General features: G+C 47.6%; 1 protein-coding gene across 5 annotated transcripts in view; it reads left to right on the top strand.

Annotated features, from left to right (window-relative positions):
* Nucleotides 1-402: 402 nt before the first annotated feature.
* The window catches only part of Rpia (ribose 5-phosphate isomerase A), a 76,858-nt gene continuing 53,179 nt past the window's right edge, over nucleotides 403-24,081 (top strand). For all 5 annotated transcript variants that reach the window (XR_009227935.1, XR_009227937.1, XR_009227936.1 and 2 more), the window contains exons 1-8: nucleotides 403-684; nucleotides 5,746-5,806; nucleotides 7,300-7,355; nucleotides 18,123-18,182; nucleotides 20,330-20,394; nucleotides 21,407-21,475; nucleotides 22,161-22,302; nucleotides 23,980-24,079. Coding sequence is in view for 1 of the 5 variants with exons in the window: in XM_046455917.1 (XP_046311873.1) it covers nucleotides 418-684; nucleotides 5,746-5,806; nucleotides 7,300-7,355; nucleotides 18,123-18,182; nucleotides 20,330-20,394; nucleotides 21,407-21,475; nucleotides 22,161-22,302; nucleotides 23,980-24,079 (820 nt within the window). In the remaining 4 variants the exon portion in view is untranslated. The remainder of the gene's footprint in view (nucleotides 685-5,745; nucleotides 5,807-7,299; nucleotides 7,356-18,122; nucleotides 18,183-20,329; nucleotides 20,395-21,406; nucleotides 21,476-22,160; nucleotides 22,303-23,979; nucleotides 24,080-24,081) is intronic.

Genomic DNA, 24,081 nt, shown 5'->3' with positions numbered 1-24,081 from the left:
GGGGGACTTGCGCGGCGGGGGCGGAAAAGCTGGGCTCGAGGCGCCGCTGCACATGGCAGAGACGGACGGCCGGGAAGAAACGAGAAGGTGGCGGAGGCCACGGGTGTCCGCAGGCGCTGCAGTGCGCGCCCCACTCGGGTCCCGGAGAGCCGCGGGGACTCCTCCGCCGGTGGCCGGCGAACACCGCCCCCGGGCAGGGGGGCACCGCCGGGTAGTCCGCGGACTCCACCCCACCGGAAGTCGTCGCGGGGTATTGTGGGCCGCGGTTCCGGCGCCGCGCCAACCCGGCCGCCGATGCCGCCGAGCCACAGTTCCCAGCAAGCCCCGCGCTGCACCGCGCGGGCTTTGCGCTCCGGCGACCGGACTTCCGGGGGAGCGGGGGCGGGCCCGCGGCAGAGGCTGCAGCGCAGCGTCGGGATGCAGCGCCCCGGGCCCTTCAGCACCCTCTACGGGCGGGTCCTGGCCCCGCTGCCCGGGCGGGCCGGGGGCGCGGCCTCCGGCGGGGGCGGGAGCAGCTGGGCCCTCCCGGGCTCGCACGTGCAGCCGCCGGGGCGCGCGCTGCCCGGAGCCCGAGGCGCCAACGGCCGGGACTCGGACGGCGTCTGCCCCGCCGCCTCCACCATGTCCAAGACTGAGGAGGCCAAGAGGCTGGCGGGCCGCGCGGCGGTGGAGGACCACGTGAGGGTGAGCGGCGCGGAGGGGCGCCTCCGCGGCGGGGCTGGTGGCGCGAGTGAGTGCGGACTCCTCCCGGCGACGGGGCCCGGCGACGCGCGCTGGCGAGTGCCTGATCGGCCCGCTTTCCGCGGAGCCCCGTGCACGGTGGTGCCTTGTGGTGTCAGATATCGAGGTGGAGGTTGCAGACACCTGCTTATCAACAGCTGGGGCGAAGGGAGGGCTACCCTTTCACCGTCTCGGGAGGCCGGTGGGCAGCTGGTGTGCAAATCCTCGCTTGGTGCGCGCTCGCCCGCCCCGCCTGCGCTCGCGGGAGGAAGAAGAGGCCGGGCCGAGCTAGCCGGGCCCTGGCTTCCTCCCTTCCGCTGGCCAGGGGACGCTCGGGTCTGGGGGTGCTGCTGTTTAAGGCGGGGCTGCGGGATGTTGAGCAGTTAGTCACTCAGCGAGGTCGTGGCCCCTGTTGTTCGGTGGCAGGTGTGCTGCTGTCAGTGCAGTCTTTCAATTCAAGTAGGTTTGCTGTCATCAGTGAGCAAATTATACCTAAATTATAGCACTTTCCTGGCCTTGTTAGCTTTTTGTCTCTTTCCCACCCTTCGGTATCAGAGTCCCTTTCTCCTCAGATGGGAGTTCTTTATACTTATGAATTCTTTTCTATAAAGAGGACCAAGTCCTTTGAGCTTCACTACAGCTTGGTTAAATGGGAGAGGCATTATGGCAACTTGTGGCTTGGCCTGTTCTGTGCAAGAAATGGCTAAACCACGCCACTCCTGTCAGCTGGTTCCAAGCTGCCCTGTCTTGATGTAACTTATTGCCAAGTCTGGTTAGGAATAGCATTTCTATAGGAAATGAGAGAACGTAAAATATGTAATTTGGTCCAACCTTTACAGCCAGAGAGGTCACAGTGCCACAGCTGTAAAATTGGGACAGTAAGCTGAAATTTCAAAATACCCACATAAAGTGAATTGTTGATGGGGAAATGAAATCCACGCAGCTAGACAATCCTATTATCTGTTAATGTATTTACATTAATATTTGGTTACAGGTTTCTCCCTGACCTTTGTTTTATGGTTACATTATTTGGCTAATAAAAATCTGCAAGCCCTCATTATCAGATTAGAGCCTCAAAACCATGGATTCCAACCACATCATTTAATGAAGTTACTAGGCAGTCCTGGGAAGCTCTCCCTGGGTGTTTTGGAAGCACCTGTTAAAATTATGTTGTAGACTTCAGTTAGTTCAAAGGCCATTTCTTATTTCAGTTTTTTTTTTTTTTCCTTAGCTTCCTAAGGAGAGGAAGCATTCTCTGCTGTGCACTTTTTAATCTCATAGGTGCTTTAAGTTGGTGGTGGTTTAACTACTAGTCTTCTCTGTGATTGTCCCTCCCAATCCCCTAAAAGGGAAGCTCCTGGAGAAGAGTTAGCTTATCTGTATTCAGCGTTGGCCACCATGAGGCCTGCTAGTAAATGTTAGTTGAATTGGGTTGAATGAGCACACAGATATGGAGGTTGTGGGGTTATTGGTGGTCTTTAGTTTCCTTATTTCGTTAGCATTCCATTGTGGTAATCGTTTTCACTTCTGGGTTTTTAGATAATTAATTCTTAGTTGAAGCCTGATCCTGGGTGGAGTAACCCAGGACAGGACTGTACTCTCCTGAAGGTCTATAGTATCATCCCCTTGATCTCTGCAGCCTGAGCTTTGCTTTTTGATTAGGCTAGCTTGAAGAAGCTAAAGGGCAGTGGTTTCCATTGGTCAGCAAAAGCAGCATTTATGGGCTCACCCTGTTGGATGAGGTGCATGGAGTTCTGATGTTGTTCATGTGACTTGTGGTGTAGTGTTTACCTTTAGAAGGACCTTCTCCTGTTGGGCTGCGTCTGGTTGGCCTTGGCATTGGTTCTCGGGCCAGTCATTTGAGTCCAAGATAGTAGGAACACATGGTTTAAGAACTTTTGAGTTTGGCAACCCCCTGCAATTCCTGTCCTCTTCCTGATGCCTTGTACATAGCTTTCTGATAGACCCAGGTTTCTCCTTGTGCCATCTAGAGTTCTTGCCTACAGGTTAAGCATGAAGTTCAGATTAGGCCTGTCAAATGCTGGGAAGTGAAGACATTTTTTTCGTTACTTGAGGATTTCTACATGTTGGTATTTAGCCATTTTGAATGTTTCTGTGTTGTGACATCTTGTAGCGATGCTGTGATATTCATTTACTCGTCTTGAGTCCTTGCTTTTGGGTTTTGCCCAAGCACTGAATGGTTTATTGGCTGCTGAATTGGTTTATTGTTTTTTGGGGTACTTGGGATTGAACTCAGGGACACTTGACCACTGAGCCATGTCCCCAGCCCTATTTTGTACTTTATTTAGAGACAGGGTCTCACAGAGTTGCTTAGTGCCTTGCTTTTGCTGAGGCTGATTTTGAACTCACAGTCCCCTGCCTCAGCCTCCCGAGCCTCTGGGATTACAGGCGTGCGCCACTGTGCCCAGCAGCTGCGTTGTCTTCTTGAGGTACCATCACAGGTGGGCTCCGCAAGGTGATTCTGATGACCCAAGCCCCTTAGTGCATTTGGTGATGTAAAGGTAACTTCTACCACAACCCACAAGTTGTGGGATGAATTCTGCTCTGGGTAGGACAGGACCAGCTAGAAGCATTTTTAGTGTACAAGTGTGTGGTTGTCATAATATTTGATTTGTGAGGGTTATCTACCCCCCCCCCCCATTCTCTTTACCTGTTGGTCATTCTTTGTAATCTTTTTTAGTTTTCAGATGTGGTCTTATTTTGAGAAGGACCAACCATATCAAGTGTGGGGCCCAGGGACTTAGTCTTGGATATTCCTGTGGCTTTTGTCTTGTTGGGAGTGAGAGGTTCTAGCTGTGGCCCTCAGTTTGTCTTGAGAGGCTTCTAGGATTTTTCTTCTTCCTGCAAAGGTTTCACAATCGGCTTTCCCTTGCCCAATGTGTTGTTAGTCATTTGTTGGAACTCAAAGAAATTTGAAATGCAATATTGTTTTGGCACATTGAACTTCCTGAAGTTGCTTATTTAAAGTGAGGGTGTGTGTGTGTGGGGGGTGTTGATACTATTAAAAGATGATTTTTTAAGATTATCATACAAATGAATGTGTGTTAAGATTTTGTTTAAATTATTAAATTGATGAGGGAACTGGAAGAGGTGTTAGAACCTGTTTGCCTGTGTGTTAGTCCATTTTGCTGCAATAACAATACCTGAGAGTGGGTTAGTTGTAATAAACAGAATTATTAAGTCGTAGTTTTGGAGACTGGAAAATTCAGCATCCAGGTGCTGACATGTGGCAGGAGAGAGAGGGAAAGGTCTGGGGTGTTAGTGGGCACCAGTCCCACTGTGAGAGTGGAGCCCTTGTGGCCTAACTCTCAAAAGTCCCACCTCTTACTGCAGGCAGTCCCTGACTTGCAGTGGTTTGACACAGGATTTTTTGATGGTGCAAAAGGGATATGCATTCAGTAGAAGGCATTTTTTGAATTTTGAATTTTGATGTTTTCCCTGGCTAGTGAGTGATGTATAGCATGGTACTCATCTAAGATGATCGGCAGCGGCAGTGAGCATTGGTTTCCAATCAGGCCTGTGATCATGAGGGGAAACAGCCAGCACTCCACACTGTGCTGTGTTGCTAGGCTGGCATGTTTGGTAGGTTAGGAGTGGTAAATCTGACTTAGGATATTTTCAACTTATGTTTAGTTTATTGGGACATAACCCCATCATAAAATAAGGAGCATCTGCACTGTTAAAATGGCACTTGAATTTCAACAAGAATTTTAGAGGGTATGATCATTCATACCATAGCAACAGGAGAAATCCCAGAACCTTAAATTCATATGCAGTCAAGAAATGTTAACATGAGTTTATAAGAATTGATTGAATTATAGCTATAGGATGATAATAGGTTGCATCTCACAGAACACATTTAATTTGCATTTCTAAGGGTAAGGATTGTTTGCGTTCCTTAACAGGTTTGTCTGTACAAAGCTGTCACATGGTACACACCTAGTCAGGTTCCAGCATTCCATTGAAAGGCTATTTAGTTAACTGTTGCTCACTTCAGAGTCTTAATTTTTTTCCTTACAGTGTTGAATTAATCTCTGAAGTGGGATGAGAGGTCTCTGGGTTATTGGGATGGCTGAGATTTGAACCTTTGTTAACATTTATGTCTTGGTAGGTACCTCCTAAGTGGTTTTGGTTGTTTTGCTGTAGCCTGGCAGGAGGTTGATCCCAGGAAGTTGCTTAAGAACTGACCTGTATTGAGTTCGTGGCTGCTCCTAGTCCCTGGCCTTGTCTTGTTCTTTGTGGTCTGACTGGTCTGCTGATAGGCACCTTTGCCCTTTCTGAAGGTGGAGACTCAGTATCATGAGGCCTGTTTCCTGTTGTTTGTGCTCTTTGTCTGTTACACATACTTCCTGTTGCGGCTGGAGACAGTTTCTCATGTTCTTTCTGAGCTTTCACTCTTCCCATTTTTTCTGAGGCAGACTCATGCAAAACGGGGGCCCCTTAATTTACTGTCCTGCTGACTTTGTGAGAATGCTGGATGGCGGGCCTGATGTGTCTTTGCGGTTTCCTGCTGCCAACTTGAAAATGCCTGTGGTCAGTCCCGTGCCTTCCAGATGTGAAGCTTGTGGGAAGAGCCACAAAATCTTGCTCTCTAAGACCCTCTCTCCCTACCCAACCCCCAGACCTTTTCTTTCTGATTAGCTCCCTGAGGTTGGCCAAGAATCTTGCTGTGTTTATCTGTAGGTCATTTCTGTGAGGCCAATTTCAGTTGCTCTAAAGTTGCTTGTGGTGTAAGTGATGAGCCATTTGTTTTGTCTAGAAAAATGCAGGGAAGGCGTATTGATGTGGCTGGGGTCAGCAATGAAAGGAGGCTTCTGCTGATAGTTATCCCTGGGTGCTAGGCTAAAGTACAGCTTTGTGTTGCAGTGGTCCGTGTCTGTAGAAGAGGCGTGGCACCTGCCTTGCATCTGTGTTGATAATGATTTTGTACCTTTAGAAAGTGGGTTGAAGAAGGAGTAAAGTACACTATTAATGTATTTTGTTTTCTCTCCCTGTTCTTGGCAGAATAATCAAGTGCTGGGAATTGGAAGTGGCTCTACAATTGTCCATGCTGTGCAGCGAATAGGTATGTTCTCAGACTGCCTGCTGATGCCTTGTGTGTGGTGATGGGAGAGAGGGAGGTGGAGGAGGGAAGGGAGCTGAGCAGGTTAGACAGGTTGGGCTCTTGCCCATCTTGGCTCCAGCAGTGCAGATCTGGGGAGAGGGCACTGCTTGCCTGAGGTCAGCTGAGTGTTTCTGTCCCACTCTGGAGAGAGGGATTGTTGGACCTCGTTAGGCAGCTCTGGGGTCCCTTTGCCTTGCAGAGCTCAGCTGGAGGGGAGGAGTTGACTAGGTGAGGCCCCCAGCAGGTTCATCACTTGATGATGCATGCCTGTCAGCCCATCAGGGTCCTTTGTGTGTTGTCAGGCCTCCTCTGAAGCCTGTGAGTTCCTCAGGCAAACGTGTGGTGGTCATGCTTTTGGTCAATACCTTTGCCCTGTCCATGACCCAGGAGTGAACATGAGGCTCCTATAGATGGTGGCGAATTGCTGTAAGTGCTGACTTCACTCTGATTGGGTTATGTCCTTACTTAGGAGAGCCTCAGGAATGATAAGCCTCTGTGACTGCTCAACAGGTTCTTCAGCCCTGCTCTCTGTTTTAGAACAAAGTCCGGGAGGTACCTGAATGCTGATCTCCTCGGTGCCAAGGGGCAGGGCCAAGAAAGCAAAATCTAGTTCATTTTGTCAGTAAGAAGTGGCTGTAAGGGGGTTGGGGTTGGGGCTGGGGCTCAGTGGAGGAGTGCTTGCCTAGCATGTGTGAGGCACTGGGTTTGATTCTCAGAACCACATGTAAATAAAGGTCCATCAACAACTAAAAATATTAAAAAAGGGGGGGGGTGTTGTAATATTGATGTGATGTCTTCGTAGGGCCTTCTTACTGGTCAAGCAGGATGTGTAGTGCTGTGTGCCTTTCTATCTTAGCCAAACCTGTGAGAATTTTAGGGCACAGAAAATATGGACTTGATTAAAAATACTTGAAATTTTAAGAAGACTTTTTTTCCTTAAGACTTTTATTAAAAAAAAAAAAAAAAACTCCCCTGAAAAATTAAAATGAATAAAATAAATGGGGCCTGCAGATGATTGGATTTTTTATTAAATGCAAAGGGAAGTTCTGACTTTTTCCTGATGAGTGGTGAACTATCAAGTTACTTTGCCTCAGCATGCCTCATTTTCCTCATCTGTAAAGTAGTGGTAACAACCATAACGTACCTTCTGGGCTCTAGGGATCATAGAGCTTGTTCTGCAAAGTCCCTAGTGCATTGCTAGGCTCATAAGAACAGCAGGTGTCTGTCACTCCCTCTGTGCTAGCACTCACCTCCCCGGCCCTGGGGTCCCTGTCTGTTGATGCATGAAGCGAGGTCCACCAGCATTCTAACCAAGGACAGGGTCACAGAATAGAAGGCAGTTCTCGGTGGCAGACAGGTCTTTCCTTTTCTGTGGGATTTGAGCAAATGCACATGTAACCAGAAAAATAAAGTGAGGAGAGTGGGAAACCCCAATATGGCTTTTGTCTCCACAGCTGAGCGAGTGAAGCAGGAGAGTCTGAGCCTCATCTGTATTCCTACTTCATTCCAGGTATGTCCTGCTTTCCACTCGCATCTGGGCAGCCGCTGCTCAGTCTTTGACTCCCTAAGACGTGGACCTGTGGCTCTGTCACCCGTCAGGCTGGTTCTGCTTCAGGAGAGGAGTTGATTGACCCAGGGTTGCTCTTTGCCCTGTGGTTTTAGATGATTCATTTGCCCCAACGGTATTTCAGGTGGCTTGAGTCAGGTGCCATGAGGTATGCGGAGATGAACGTGTGGTCTCTGTTTTCAGGGAATCTTATGCCCATTTGTAGATGAGGAAAACCAAGTCCTAAAGGAATTAAGCATTAATAATGCAAGTACAGTATTTTGGTTTCATGTCTAAGGTGCTTTCATCACGAAATAGAGGGAGCTGGAGGAGGAAGCAGAGCAGCAGGTTAAAGACAGGGAAAGATGAGAGGGAGCAGACTTAGGACAGTGGGTGGGGGACAGGGCCTCTCACAGCTGCTTGCTCAGTTCCACCGAGAGGTCTGTGGTAAGTGATTCCGTAGGAATTTTGAAGCATTTCTTTTAGTTTTTAATTTGATACTGAGAAGCTCCCTACCATTCGGATGCCTGAGCCTTCATTTGAAATGTATTTGTAGTTCCCTCAGAACCGTGTGCCTTCTGTGGATCTTGTCCTTCCCCTAGAGCTCTGAGCCATGATGTGCCTGCTGTGGGCCTCGTCCTGCCGGGCACTTGCTGAAGCACTTGGTTCCGCAGACTCACACTTCAAGTGCTGGAGACTGTTCCTGTTCTTAGATTTGCCTTTCCTGTTGTTCTGGCCTTTCTGCCTGGGACCCTTCCTGGGGCTTGGTGATTGTGGACTGGCTTATATTGTCCTACTGAGCTCGACTTTTAGACTTGTCTTTCCCAAACTCTCTTACGAGTCTTTCAAGAAGTTCTCAAGTTTAATTTCTGAGGACTCTTGTTTTCTTCAAGTTGTCTTTTTTCCCCCAGTTTCTCTGAAGATGTTAATTATATATATATATCTTAAAATAATTCTTCTTATAAGGAGTATTTTCCTTAGTTATTTTCCCCAGTTTGTGGGAGGTAAAAGTTACGTACAGTAAAATTCGCCCTTTATATTATATAGTTGAATTTGACAAACACATAATCTTTTTTAAAATTTTTAAAATTTGTTTTAATTATACATGACAGTAGAATGCATTTATGCACTTTGATATATCATACATAGATGGGATATAATTCCTCATTTTTCTGAGTGTACATGTTGCAGAATCACATTGGTCACATGTATACATACAGTAATAATGTCTGTTTCCTTCTTCTCTCTTTTCTATCCCCATATACCCTCCCTTCCCCTTCCCTCCCATCACTTCCCTCTACCTAATCTAAGGTACGCTATTCTTCTCTAGTGCCCTTGCCTTATTGTGAATTAGCATCCACATATTAGAGAAAACATTTGGTCTTTGGTTTGTGGGATTGGCTTATTTTGCTTAGCATGATATTCTCCAACTCCAACCATTTACTGGCAAATGTCATAATTCCACTCTTCTTTAAAGCTGAGTAATATTCCACATTTTCTTTATTCATTTATTGAAGGACACTTAGTTTGGTTCTATAGTTTAATTATTGTGAATTGAGCTGCTATAAACATTGATGTGGCTACGTTACTGTAGTATGCTTATTTTTAATCCTTTGTGTATAAACCAAGGAGTGGGATAGCTGGGTCAAATGGTGGTTCCATTCCCAATTTTCTGAGGAATCTCTATACCACTTTCCATAGTGGTTGCACCAGATTTCAGTCCCTCCAGCAATGTATGAATGTACCTTTCCCCCCACATCCTCGCCAACATTTATTGTTGATTGTATTCTTGATAATTGCCATTCTGACAGGAGTGCGGTGAAATCTTAGAGTAGTTTTGACTTGCATTTCTCTAATTGCTAGAGATGTTGAACACTTTTTTGTATATTTGTTGATTAGTTGTATTTCTTCTATGAAGTGATGGTTCAGTTCCTTAGCCCATATATTGATTGGGTTATTATTTTTTTTTTTTGCTGTTAAGTTTTTGAGTTCTTTATATATCCTAGAGATTAATGCTTTAAATATTATGTGCCTGAAACATAATCTTTTAATAATGAACACAATCAAAATATTATTATTATTTTGGTCTTTTAAAATTATGTTGGTGTTTCTTAGTTTTCTGCTCATCTTAAAGACAGATGGGCTTGGAAGCTGATTAGGCAGCATGGGATGAGGGTGGCTTTCTTCTTGTCCATCTTTCCTCTTGCTGGTTGATTTCCTTGTGAAGGCAGCTCAGTGCCATTTGGGGAGGGACAGGGTTGTCTTGCTGTGTCCTGGCAGCCAGGTAGGCAGGGTGGACTAGTAGACACCTGGCAAGATTCTGGATGTGACCATGTTTTTGATTTTCTGGTTTTTGGTATGGTACCTGTGATAGATGGGAGAAAGTGTAACATTGTGCAGTATCTACTTGAACCTGGTGTGATCATGTGGCTTGTTTGCTAATGGGACGTGGTTCATGAGAGGCAGCAAGGATCTGAAAGTCTTTTGCACTGGGGCTTGGCCCCTCTTGCTGTTGGAACCATTGTGCTACCATGTGAAGTAGCCAAGCCTAGATTCCTGGGGGATGAGAGGTCCTATGTGACCAGTGGATGGGGCTGGCTCACATGAGCCAGCCCAGTCAGTCCACAGAATCATGATAAACTGGGTTTGGGGGCAGCTGCTCTGCAGTAGGCTCGCTGATGAAGTGCTCCTGTCCGGGTTGTGCCTGGTCCTAAGACCAGCTGTTTTCCTTCTTTGGCACGCTGCTTTGGGAGTGGGAAAAGAGGTTATAGAGGTACAGGCCCTTAAATAGCTTTTTAGATGACCTTCCCTTTTCACCCAACCATTGAATCCACTTTCTTGTTCCTGGTGACTCTGCTTCTGAGTCTGTGGAAATCCTCCTCTAGTGTTGAGTTTCTTGCCTTAGAGCTGTCTCCAGTACTGACCTAGTATTTTTTCTGATGTCTAACATTGGCCGTTGTCTGTCAGTGGCTGCGTTACGGTCCCTGAGGAGCAGGACTGTAGACAGTGTACAATTACAAGAGAGATTTGTTAGATGGTTTGCACAGGTGTAGGCAGTACTTTAACCACGGCCGTCTGCAGGCTGGAGAACCAGGGAGTGCAGTGGCTGGTCAGTCTAGTCAGTTGGAACCTCAGAGCAAGTGAAGCCACGGTGCAGGCTAGTCCTAGGACGAGGGCCCGAGGTCTCTTGGGGAGCCATGGGTGCAAGTCCACATTCCCAGAGTCTGTCTTCAGGTGACAATAGTGGCCTGAAAACACATGTCAAGAGGGTAGATAGTGTGTGTGTACCGAGCTTCCCCTCCACCACTTCTGGCCCCCAGCTGCAGGATGGCTCCAGGCAGCTCTTCCCCACTCAGTTTTCAGACCTAAACGCCAACCATCTCTGCAAACACCCTCACAGACACACCCCATGTGTGTTTTATCAGTTTTCTTGTCCTCAAAGAAGTCAGGTTGACAGTCAGAATTAACCATCATAGTGACCCAACTTTTGAAAGGTGTTTTTTTTCTCTCTTCTGTGAGATTTATTCCTTAAAGAAAAAATTCTTTATTATAGTTATAAAGAAATTATGGAAAGATGTTGGCAGGGTTTCCTTCTGAGGCCGTGAAGGTTGAGGGTTCTGTGCCTTCTCTCAGCTTTTTGGGAGGTTGTTGGCTGCCTTTTGTATTCCTTGGCTTGTGGGTCTCTCACCGTGATCCCTGCCTTCATGCTCCTGGGCTGTTCTCCCTGCATGTCGGTTTCTGTCAGAATCTCTCCTTTCTCCAAGGACGAGGGCTCACTCTCCTAACCTTGTTTTAATTTGATAACCTCTGTAAAGACCCTTCCCTGCAAAATGTCACATTCTGAGGTCCTGGGGTTGGGACCCAACCATGTGTGTTGGAGGAAACAGTTCAGCTGTTAACATTCAGGAAGGGTGAGGCTTGTGCCATGTATTGTCACGGCAACTCGCTCATGTGGGGAATCAGGTCAAAGGTGGGGAGAAGGGAGTTGGGGGACCTGCCAATGGGAGAGGACTGAAGTGTCCTGGCTCTGTGAGATCTTGAAGTCCGTGTACAAGGGCCAGGTTTCAGTTGTTATATAAAAATTATGGGAGGCCCTGGTGAACTCTTCACAGTGCCCCAGTAGATCAGGCTGAGAATCAGAATGAAGTTTCTAACGCTAATATTCCATATCACCAAACTGAAACGGAGTTAGCCGAGCTTCTCTCAAAAAGTTGGGAGAACAGTAACAGCCAGGTCTACAGCAGATGTGGTGATAAGGCGTGCTGATGAAGTTTGTTCTGTTTTAGACAAGCCAGTATCTTGAAGCCCAGCAGCTGCTCCTCTGCTGCTGTTTTCTTTTGTGCTAACTCACAAGGAAAGGAACCTTGAAATGACCAATTTAATCTGCCTGAGTTCTTTGTTTCTGCTTTCTTTAGTCTTGATTCATCAACAAAAACCAACCTCCTCACTCAGCTCATTGAAACACTCATTTTATTTGGTGGAATGAAGTGTTGCCTGATTTCTAGAATTACAAATGAAGCTAATTAAGACTTTTAAATTTGTTGCTTTTTTTTCTTACTGTTCCAGTTTTTATGATTGGCACATGGTATTTGTGTATATACTTTGGTACAATATGATGTATGTGTTAATGATCCGGTTTAAGATACAAGATATGTGAGACACGAGAGTGAGTGTGTGTGTGTGTGAGTGGGGGGTGCCACCCCCATTGCTACTCTGCCTGGCTGTGTTGTTCATAATACTAATCTCAGAAGCATCACCCCATTTGCCCTTGCTCACATAGACCCTGTGGGACAGGAGAGGAGACTGACCGAAGGCTCTAATACTAGGTTGTGAACTGGCATTGGGATGGCTCCTGCACTGCTTTGGGACACCTGGAGAAACTGAGAGACAATCCAGTAGTAACCGTCATTTTTGTCATTTTCCCCTGTAATTATATATTTAACAAAACAAAAGACTGGTTTTATAGCCATCATTTCATTTTATCTTTTTATTTTGGAAAATTTCAGACTTGAAAAAAGATGAAGAACAATAAGTGAACTCCAGCATTTCACCTGTACCCTGTTCTTCTTTAACTGGTTCTTTTGAAATAAACTTCAGATATAATTTCATTGTTTATTCTTTATTATGTATCTCTAAAAAGGAGTCTTTTAAACATTACAACACTAATAAGAACATTAAGAGTACTCTTTAATACCATCAAATAAAATCTAGGATTCAGATCTCCCCTGTTGTCTTTCTTTAAAATATTTTTTATAGTTTGTTTAGCTCCAAATGAGGACCATTTCTGGTAAATCTGGGGTCTTGGTATTTTATTCTTAGTTTTGGGAGTTTGTTTTAGAATTTTGGGACATTTTTTTCTAGTTCTGTGAAGATTGTCATGGGTATTTTGATGGGGATTGCTTTGAATCTGCCTATCCCCCAGGACATGGGAGGTCTTTCTATCTTCTAAGGTCCCTTTAATATTTTTCTTCACTATTCTGTAGTTTTCATTGTATAAATCTTTCACCTCCTTGGTTAGACTGTTCACAAGTATTTTATTTTTTGAGGTTATTGTGAATGGGATGGTTTTCCTGATTTCTTCCTCAGTGGCATCACTGTTGGAGTATAGGAAAGCTATGGATTTATTGGTGTTGATATTATACCCTACTACTTTGCTGAATTTTTAGCTCACCAAAATCAACAAAGGCAAAATAATAAGTGAGTGAAGAGGAGAGCAATTAATATGAAAAAAAAAAACTCTGTGTGTTTATGTGTGTGTGTGTGTATATGTGTGTACACGCATGCATGTATATATAGTCTAACCTATCCACACAGTGAGAGCGCCCCCATGCACAGACTTGTGGGCACACACATACAATTGTACAGAATGGAAAAAAAAAAAAAACCCAAACAAACAAAAATTTAAAAAAAGAACAGAAAATTTAAAAATATAATAAAAAAAGAAAAGAAAAGAGAATTGGGAAAGAGTCCTCAATGAGAAACACAGGGCTTGTTTCCATGGAGGTGATCAGAACTGTTGGCGAGGGTGGAGTTTCATTCTCTGTATTGAGTTTGGGGCCCTGTAACCCTTGGTCAAGGACTGGGGTTGCCAAGTCCAGCATCTTTGGTGCCAGGTCCCCGTTGTGGCCAGGAGCCAGTGCTGGTGGTAGTAGCTCCCAGCTTCCCATCTCCAGGGCAGGATATGGAGGCTGGCGGCTGGGTGCCGTGGCACACACCTGCTGGGTGGTGCCTGATCTGGTGGGTGCTCCCTGGGGGGCTGGTGCAGAAGTCTACTGAAGTTCCAGTGCTGGGGTTTGACTTGGCTAATGCTGGACTGTTTGGTGGGTGAGATTTGACCCACACTTTCTGTTGCTGGAGAGGGCCAATCTGTGCTGGAAGGTCAGGTGTCAGGGGACTCCTGCAGCTGGCACTACCAGCCAAATGATTTTCATTACCTTTCAGGCAACAGCTTCCACCGCCACTTCTGGGTCCCTCTCTGTTACACAGGTTCCTCTAAGCCAGGCTTTATTATTTATTTATTGTAGCAGGGATGGAACCCAGGGGCCCTCAACCACTGAGCCACATCCCCAGGTTCTCTCTAAGTTGCTTAGGGCCTCGATAAGTTGCTGAGGTTGGCCTTGAACATGTGATCCTCCTGCCTCAGCATCCCGAGCCTCTGGGATTACAGGTGTGTGCCATCACACCTGACTCCAAGCGAGTTTTATTCACCTGCTTTCCCCTCTCTCTGCCTGTACTCCCCTCCCCTCAGCAGTGGGCTGGTGGCACTGATGCCATTATTTCTAATATTATGATCAGAGTTTCTGACTTTGTGTCTCCATGATTATTTTGCTGCCCAGTGTTGACTCCAGTGATTTCTCATAGTTACCACCTTGCCTAGGAGCAGTTTGCCGGCTTTTTAAGTCATGAGTTGAGGAACTGGTGCAGAGTGCACCCGTCCTCAAACCTGCCATCTGCTCAACCTGCGTTTCTCCTTTGCTAGCAAATTATTAAGACCTCTTGCTTCTTCTCCAAACCTGTCCTAGCTATGGGAGTAGCATTAGGCACAAGGCCAAGCTTTGGGGATCACAGCAATGCTTGCAGCAGAATATTTAATTATTAAGAAGTTGATGCTGGGACTGGGGTTGTGGCTTGGTGGTAGAGCACACACCTAGCACGTGCAAGGCCCTGGGTTCAATCCTCAGCATCATATATACATAAATAAATAAAGGTTAAAAAAAATAAAAATGATGCTTCATGGAGAAATAGCAGCTTTGGGTCACCCAATGCCACCTGTTGCTCCCCAGGAGGATCCTGTCCACCAGGTGGCCCAGGCAGAGCTGCTGTTTCTAGACTCCGCCCCCTAGTGGCCAGGGGCTGGGTTCCTGGGAAGGGAGTTCTGCTTTCTAGAGGCACAAAATGGTTGCTTAATACATATAAGACACTGTTAGCTTTTGCTGTGATTAGAGAGAAATACCAGCTTGTGAAAACCCCTGACTACTTTGATGACCTCACTGGTTAACCTCACTTAAAAGTGTGACCTTCCCCCTAAAGGCCAGGCTAGTTCCTGGTCTTCAGTAGCTGCCCACTCCTCCCAGAGTGAACATTATGCAGAAAGAAAGAGGCTCCGAGAAGTGGGGATACAGGGAACCACGCAGGGGTGAAGGTTTCTTTTTACTCTGTGTATCCCAGACTTGATGCTGGAGAAGCTGGTGTCCCAGAAACACCTCGGGCACAGGCAAAAAGCCCAATGCTGGTGGCTCGCTCTGCCCAGAGGACACAGACAGGCAGCCTGGGAAGCTGGAAAACTTTTAGATGGGGACTGTGTCAGTCAAACCCCATGGATGCCCATGCTGGGGAGCCCAGGATGTGATCAAGAGCTGATCCCTCTGTGGGCTGGCAGAGGGGTGATGAGTGGTAGCCAGGGCTTTGTCCTTCCTGGGCTGTAAGGAGGCCTCTGTCCTGTCCCTTTGCCCTGCAGACTCGGGGACCATGTCAGTGGCCTGGATCTCCACAACCTGACACAGGGTGCCCCTCTCTGCAGGGCTGATGACACAGGAGGCCTGGAGGGAGGTTCAGGGCCCTGTCCACTGGCCAGGGGGCTATTTTACCTTGGAAGCCCCATAGGAAGTAGCAATGCACTCCTGCCTTTTCCATGAGGAGGCCAGTAGAGGTCTCGTAGAAACCTGATGGCCACCTCTGCCCCACCCTAACGAGGAGCCTCCCATCTCCAGGAGGCGTGCTGTGCACCTGGTCTCCTGTCCCTACCTGGTGGTGACTGGATGGTACCCTGACTTCTTCCAGAGCCTAGTAAGAGGAAGCACACTGACATAGGTTTAAATAAGCCCAGAGTCTCAAGAGACTCCAAGTGTCCAGATTTCAATTGAGAATCATCACACCAAGAACTAGGAAAACGTCAACTTTAATGAGGCAGTTAACAAACGGGGTACTGATGTGACAGATTTCAGAATTCCCTGTTGAGGCTCTACAAGTCATGTTGGAAGAACACGTAGAATTCACCAACAGCCACTAAGACCAAGAATTTTAAGTTTCTCCCCCTTTCCTCTGAGGTTGGCTTTGAGTCTTTCATATCTAGCCTCTATGCTGTTTAAATAGGTTCTGTTTATCCCTAGTTTCCTCAGTGGTTTTTATTTATTATTTTTTTCTCATGAGTGGGTAGTGTATTTTGTCAGAGGTCTTCTCTGCATGTATTAAGATGATCCAAGTGGTTTTTGTCCTTAATTCTGTTTATGTGATTAATTATATTTATTGTTTTTCATGTTAAACCATCCTTGCATCTCTGGAATAAAACCAGCTTGGTTGTTGTGTAGTAATATTAATATGTTGTTGAATGCAATTTGCTAATATTAGGTGTTTTTGCATCTAAGTTCATCAGGATATTCGTCTATCATTTCCTTGATGTATTTTATCTGTTTTGGTGTGAGTGTGATGTGATTTGTTTTATAAAACAAATTCAGAAGTGTTCCATCCCTTTCTATTTCATGGAATAATTTGAGAAGTATTGGCATTAGTTCTTTAAAGGTTTAGCTGAGATTCAGCCGAGAATCCATCTGAAACCAGCTGTTTTAGCTTCACATGTGTGAGAACTTGTGACGTTTGTCCTGAAATTGCCTGGCTATTTCACTTAACATCTTGTGCTGCAGTTCCATCTATGTTGCCATAATAGACAGAATTTCCTTCCCTTTTTTTTGGCCAAATGATATTCCTAACCACATTCTCTTCACGGCTTTGTCTGTTGTCAGACTCACAGGTGATTCTGTGTCATGTGAGCATGGGAATGTGGGGGTGTCTTGTGTGACTCCACTGGTGGGGACAGACCTGGATGGGGATCGCTGGTCATGTAGTCGTTCTGTGTTAAGTGTCAGGAGCTGCCAGGTAGGAGCTGAGCGCCCTGTAGCTTTGAACAATGGGAATGTGAAGATGTGGCGAGCCAGCCGTGGGCTGAGTGTGTGAGCTGTGAGTAATTTGAGCGCACAGAGTGGACTGGCCTGAGGATGCAGCTCTGTCTGGGCTGTGCACGTAGGTATCCCTTTTGCTGGCTTTGCCTTTGATCATCACACAGCACATGAGATATGCGTGGCCTTCCTAGATGTCAGTCAACCTGCTGACCTGTGAGACATCAGGAAGCTAAACAACCCCGCGAAACTTGACCCCTTGCCTCATTTGAATGGCCTCCCCATTAAACCCGGGTTTGAGGCATGCTCTTCCTCTTACTTGCCTGCCTTACCTGCTTTGTGGGAGCTGGGTCAGAGGTACCATCACAGAACCCAAAGGAAAAGGTATTTCTCTGTCTCTGTGGGATTATTTCGTGCAGCCCAGTTCACCTGGAGTGACCCTGACTGGGTTCGTAGCAACAGTTTTGTCTGGAGGAACCTGCATGTGGTGTTCACAGCTGCTGTACTAACTGACGTTCCTCCCAAGGCTTAGAAGACCCCTTCTCTGCAGCTGAACGCTAGGTGCTTTCCACTTTAAGTAGAGAATATTTTAAAGGGACACCTTTGGGGAAGTTTCTGTCCTTGGTTTCTCTGTTTTGTAAGCAGTTAGGTGAACAAAACCTCATCCTGGTCCTGGGTGGCTGATTGGGAAGCTTCATAACACCGTTATTTTAGCTAGGCATCCTGCTCAGCTCAGTGACCACTGCTCTCCTCTTGTGCTGGCCTTTTAAAAGGTTACCTGTGAGGGAAGCCTTTAAAGCAGGTGGTACTTTTTCACAGACATCTCAAATCTCTCCTCTGGTGCTCTGTTGCCAAGCCCCTCCCTTGGCCATTCGTGAAGCCTCACCTCTGCGAGCTCTTCTGAGTGGGTGCATTTTGCCTGGTTTTACTTGACACTTTGGCCTGGCGGTCACTCTTGTCAAGTCATGGTAATCTTAATTTTTCATACATTGGATTGTTCTAAAACCTTTTTTAGTATTTTGTGGATTTGGATCCTATCATCGGGATTTGTTTATGAGCTGCCCTGCCAGAAGTTTTAGGAGGCTGTGGTCTCATTTCATGGAGCCAGTTGGTGAGGAGGAGCCTCTAGCTCTGCTGGAGCCACGCCTTCCCCGTCGCCATTTTCCAGCTCCCAGGATGCATCGGCACTTGCCTTGCCATTTGTGGGCTGCTCTCCTGCCTCTTGGTGGGAGGTCGGGATTTGAGAGGGATACTGGGTCAGGCCTCACTCTTTAACACTATATCCAAGTGTCCTGAGACTCTAAGAAAATGATTAGGGTGCTATCTTCTATCTTCCCAGGCCCGGCAGCTCATCTTGCAGTATGGCCTAACCCTCAGTGATCTGGACCGGCACCCAGAGGTAAGAGAGTGGGTCTCCTTTGTGGCTGCTTATTCATGGGCTCCAGGTGACTTAGGTTAGTTAGTCATGCTGACTTTTCTCCTGGGATTTGAATGTTAATCCTGGGTGGGGTCATAAGTGGAGAGGTGGTTAGTGTCCAGTACTGGTATAGTGCAGGCTAGTTACCCTGAGGGCTCCCCATGAGTGCAGTGGAGGGGAGTGGGACGAGCCCAGGGCTGCATCTGGGCTTTCTGAGAATCCTTTCTCGTACAGAGGCTCTTCCAAGAGTGCACCTTACCCCTTAAGTGAGGGATGTCCTATCTGTGACAGCCACAGACATTTGAAAACTCACCAAGTGAAGTGTTGTGGTGAAGACTGACCAACACAGCAGCAGAAAGGAGACTGAAGTTGGGAGTAGGCAGCTCAGGTGTCTTCCTGGCTGGCACTGTCTGAACATGTACCAGCTGTGTGCCAGGTGCTGTTTCTGTGTTAGAACTCTAGAGTACACTTTATGGATGTGAAAAAGTAGAGAGGAAAGCTCAAGTATGCTTAAGGTATACAGAAGGTGGCATAGCCAGAGCTCAGGCACATTAGGCTCTAAAACTGTTAGAAGAGGTTCTTTCGGGGTGGGGGAGGAGTGTGGGTGGTTGGTACCAGGGATCGAACTCAGGGGTGCTTAATGACTGAGCCACATCCCCAGCCCTTTTTATTTATTATTTTGAGACTGGGTCTAAGTTTCTTAGGGCCTCACTAAGTTGCTGAGGCTGACTTTGAACTTGACAGTCCTCCTACCTCAACCTCCCAAGTCGCTGGGATTACAGGTGTTTGCCACTGGGTCAACAGTGTTAGAAGAGTTCTGGGCTGGGGAGAGTTTGAGCTGAGCTGGAAAGATTCTGTGGCAGGGACAGAGTAGGCCCTCCCTGAAGGGTAGGCAGGAACCACGGACATGTAGGCACAGGTGGACAAAGCCCAGACTTTCTGGGGTGGTTTGGACAGAAAAAATGAAACACATGGGTACATCGCAGGGCAAGTGGATGGGGACTTAATGTGGTCTCGGGTTACTAATAATGTGGGAATGGCTCGTTGGGAGTTTCTGCAGCAGAGTGGGGCCCAGGCAGAGCCAGCTGTTGAGCAGCTGTGAGGGGAAGGCTTTGGGCCAAAGGTGGGTCCAAGTCCAGGCAGAGAAGAGTTGCCACCGCGCAGCCTCAGCACTGGTGCATGGTGGGGGAGCAGCATAAGTTGCAGCTGCAGACAGGTGTGGAAGGATGGGAACATGATGCCCTGCAGGACACTTGGTGTGTTAAGCCTGGCCTCACAAACCACAGCAAGCAACTGCAGCACAAATAAAATGTGTCCTTGTGTGCTGCTGTGTGGTTTTGGTGTTTGGTGTTTGAGTGAATCTGTTTGGCTCAGACAGCCTGGGTTGGTGGGGGTTGGCTTGGCCTTGGCTTGGGGCCTAGCGGGAATGCCTCAGGTCATTTCTGGAGCATGGTGAATTTTGGCGACTTCCACAGCTCCCTTCATTTCATCTTGTCCGCTGGACTTTTTTTTAATATTTATTTTTCAGTTTTCGGTGGACACAACATATTTTTTTTTATTCTTATGTGGTGCTGAGGATCGAACCCAGCGCCCCGTGCATGCCAGAAGAGCACGTTACCGCTTGAGCCACATCCCCAGACTTGGTACCAACTTCTGACCCAGCTTTTCTCAGCTCTATTTTTCATAATTGACTCCCCCCATGGAATGTAGTACTACAGATATGCTGTGTATCTGTTTATGTGCTTGTGGGCTTTGGAAGGCCCAAAATTTTAATATCAGATTTCTTTGCCTGTGCCCCCTTGCCCCAGCCATCTTTCCTTTGGTGGGAGTGACATTACCTTCACCAGAGTGCACACTATGCATAATTCCATGTTGTCCACAGAGGCCCGTCCACCAGAAAAGCAAGTGTAATGTCATGGGTGAGAGATGATGGACCATGGTTTGTGTCCCAGGCTTGTGACCCAAGTGAAGTGGCTCATTGACCTTGGAGCCTCAGTTTCTTGGTAGACTACTTGGGAAGGCTGGGCCTGGCTACTGGGCTGCTGTTACAGGGTCAGCCTTGGCATAGCACCTCTGTGCCAGCCCCTGGGGCTCTTAGTGGTTGTTGTGTCTCCCTCTGCCCACCACAGATTGACCTTGCCATTGATGGAGCTGATGAAGTGGATGCTGATCTCAACCTCATCAAGGGTGGTGGGTGAGTGTCATGGGGACTTCCTTGCTAAAGACTACTTGCCAGTTGGTCCTCAGCAAAGCCAGATGGAGTACAGGGATCAGTTGTTACTGTGATGTGTGCGAGCCTGTCTCTCTACCAAGACCTGGCCTGGATGTCATAGGACCTTCAAGCCAGCCTGGCGTTTCTGGTCATTAGTGTCCTCTTGGTGACTGGAACCTGAGCCTCTTCAGTGAGATGACCCCATCATCGTGGGTTCTCTGTGTATCTGTGTTCTCTGATTCAGACTTTAATAACTGTCAGGCTAAACTAGCATATTATTGATTTATACTATTAGGTCTGCAGACATCAGTGTGTGGACTTTGCTTTAAAGCTGCCCTTACATGTATGAGAGCAGCTAGGAATGCTGTTCCTTTATTTGGAAAACATTTGTAGGGTTTTTCTGAAGTGCTGGTTTGAGGAGTGGGAATGTGAGTGGCACAGGTGATGTCTGTTCTGCTTGTTCTTACTTAATAGTTACTTAAGCGATTGCAGGACTAGGCGTTTGTTCAGAATCATGCTTTAATAGTCTCAGCTCTCCAGGTGTTGTGTCCTCCTCCTACTTGCCAGTGTGAGGTGATTCAGCTGGTGAGCTGTAGAGATGGGCTGGGCCCAGATCTTCAGAGTCCGTCTCCCTAATTGTCAGGTGGTCCACAGGGCAGGTTGCTCAGAGCTCACTTTTCTTAGGCAAGGTGCAGACAACAACTCCCTAAAAGCAGTGCTTCCTCTCAGGTGCCTCTTTGTGGAATTCTGCCTGGCCCGAACCTGGAAGGGTATCCACTCTGGGTTTCTCCCAGACACAGGCTAACATTTTTGTGATCCCGTTGCTAGCAGCAGCCTGATGGGGTTGAGGACAGCTCTTTAAAGGTTAAAAGTGGGATTTCTTTTGATGTGCCAGGACTGGGGGATCCGGGGTTCCTGTGCCTGACCTTAGTTCCCCAGGTTGAGCGCTGCCTTGCCCCGCTCACTTGCTCCCCTCCTCCCTTCCCACCTGCAGGGGCTGCCTGACGCAGGAGAAGATTGTGGCTGGCTATGCCAGTCGCTTCATCGTGGTCGCCGACTTCAGGTACAGCATGCAGAGTTCTGAGCTGCGCCAGGACTTGAGGCACCATCCCAGAGGGCGTGTGTCCTGCCTGTGTGCAGAGGTGGATGCAGCTGACCTGCCACATGTTCTTAACTGAGCTAGGATCTCCAGTGCCATTTCCAGTGCTTGGGTGGGCAAAGGGACCATGTGTCCCCAGTTGCTGGCGGAGCTCGTCCTCACAGGGAGCTTCAGGGACAGGGCGAGCCCTGCCCATTGCTGTGAGTCAGCATTCCCTCTGGGGTCAGGGCTGACATATGTGACTCATGCTGTGCCTTCTTTGGCCAGGCTCTCAGACGCTCCATCTGGGAGTCTGGGAGGAGACACTTGTGTAGCATGTTAATAAAAACAAGAACTATGCTTTTACTTATGAGGTACTGTAGAGGTACTGTAGTCGTAGGAGGACGTCAGTGATGGACACCGTGCTCTTGTAATGAACACCTAAGAGTAGATACTTGTAGTCAACAAGCCAGTTATATCGAATTAACCTTCCTTCTGTCACACTGAATTCAGACATCTCTTAAACAGTAGGACTGCTAGTGCCTTTGAAGCCTTGTGTGTACTGTCCCTGGTTACTCTTTTGTCCTTCCATCACGGATTCCTGAATTTTGGGTTTGTACTGTTGAGCTTATTTATTTTTATTGTGCTTTTTTTGGCTCTTCCTTCCCAGGAAAGATTCAAAGAACCTTGGGGAACAGTGGCACAAGGGAATTCCTATTGAAGTCATCCCCATGGCCTATGTCCCTGTCAGCCGAGCTGTGACCCGGAAGTTTGGTGGTGCCGTTGAACTTCGGATGGCTGTCAACAAGGCGGTAGGTGACCAGGGAGGCTCCTGGAGGTCTCCAGTCTCTGGGCACTATTCTTTTCCCTCCACTTGGGCCTGGAGCTTCATTTTTTATTTTTTTGTACCGGGATTGAACTCAGGGGCATTCTACCACTGAGCCACATTCCAGCCCTATTTTGTATTTCATTTAGAGACGGGCTCACTGAGTTGCTTACACCTTGCTTTTGGTGAGGCTGGATTTGAACTTGCAATCTTCCTGTCTCAGCCTCCCGAGCCACTGGGATGATAGGCATGCAACACTGTGCCTGGCTTCGTGCTTTATTTATTTATCTATTTAAAAACCTTTGTTTATTTCTATGTTGGTGCTGAGAGTTGAACCCAGTGCCTCATACATGCTGGGCAGGTGCTCTGCCCCTGAGCCCCAGCCCAGCCCCTTGGAGCTTTATCTTTAATCAGCTGGTTTTCAGGATTTGGCCTTGTTAGTTTCTACGTAGTCTCATGTAGGTGAACACGGAACTTACTGCTGTGTATGTCCCTGTACAGAGGGCAGTGGTTCTCTCTGTGCCCCTGGATCTGACATCCCTCAGTGCTCTGATCTGGATACCTGAGGCCTGGACCACCCTGGTGAACAGATGCCACACATGGCCTTCGGGAAGCCCTCCTCCTCAGGGCGCAGCCTGTTTTCCAGGCTCCATGGTGTACATTTCCTCTCTTCTCTTGTCTGCATTACAAGTGGGACAAGAGGTGGACTTTCTTGGGGGACGGCAACACCCCACCCCTCAGGAGTGCACTCTAGGCACTTCAGTCCAGAGGTTTTTCTCCATCTTCTGAAATAGATTGCCAAGAACTTTTTTTTTTTTTTTTAAGAATTAGCGATAGGTGTGTGTATAACCATGTAGGAAGTCTGGAAGGTAGAGAAACGATCTGCAGCCCTACCCTGATGCATTTTTATTTTGATATTTTTGGCTTTGTAAAAACCACTCTCATCACCATGGTTGTCCAGGCTCTTTGGCCACGGGCACTCAGAAGCTGAGACGCTGGGAAGAGCGCATAGGTGCTCTCGAAGCCCAGCCTCCTTCGTTGCTCCCAGCTGAGCTCCAGCCCTCCTACAGTCTAGGGAGTCAATCCTGGACTCCTTCCTATGACCTGCTGTCAACATCTGTGTCCTAGACATATTCTTGCTGTCCTAGTGTTGAGGCTATGAAGGAATTCTGGGCTAATTAACTAAAAGTACTCCCTGCTATCTGACCTCCGACCTTGTCTCTGCTCCTGGTCTTTCCCTGGGGCTTCTTGATGGGGTGGGGTCGGGTCGTGAGGCTGAAGTAGCGTCTTATTTCATTACTGTTGGTACTTAGGGCGCAGCTGGCCCTGCTCTCTGGGTTTTCACTGTCTGTCCGGGGAGCTGGGGCTTGCTGAGCTGGTGCGTGGTAGGTGCCCATGCATTGCAAGCACACAGAAGCTGCCTTCTGCACACTCCAGACACTCGAGTCTTGGCTGCTCCCTGGGTTCTGCGCCCTCCTGGCATTGCGACAGCCGGGTGTTACCTGCAGAGCTCCTGCTCACTACTGTACCTCAGCACTGCCTCTGAGGGCACCGAGCGGGCGATGGCACCCCCTGGCAGACGTCTGTGGCCATCACCTTTACTTGCTCTCCTTCTTTCCTACTTGTGTCCTCATTCTTGGTCTGTGTGGCACTTATCTTTTAGGGTCCTGTGGTGACGGATAATGGTAATTTTATCCTGGACTGGAAGTTTGACCAGGTGCACAAATGGAGTGAAGTGAACACAGCTATCAAAATGATCCCAGGT

This window comes from Marmota monax, unplaced genomic scaffold (assembly GCF_021218885.2).
Source record: "Marmota monax isolate L192 unplaced genomic scaffold, Marmota_monax_Labrador192_F-V1.1 WCK01_AAM20220418_F8-fsc00238, whole genome shotgun sequence".
Classification (NCBI taxonomy): Eukaryota; Metazoa; Chordata; class Mammalia; order Rodentia; family Sciuridae; genus Marmota; species Marmota monax.
This window is presented reverse-complemented; position numbering and strand designations above follow the sequence as displayed.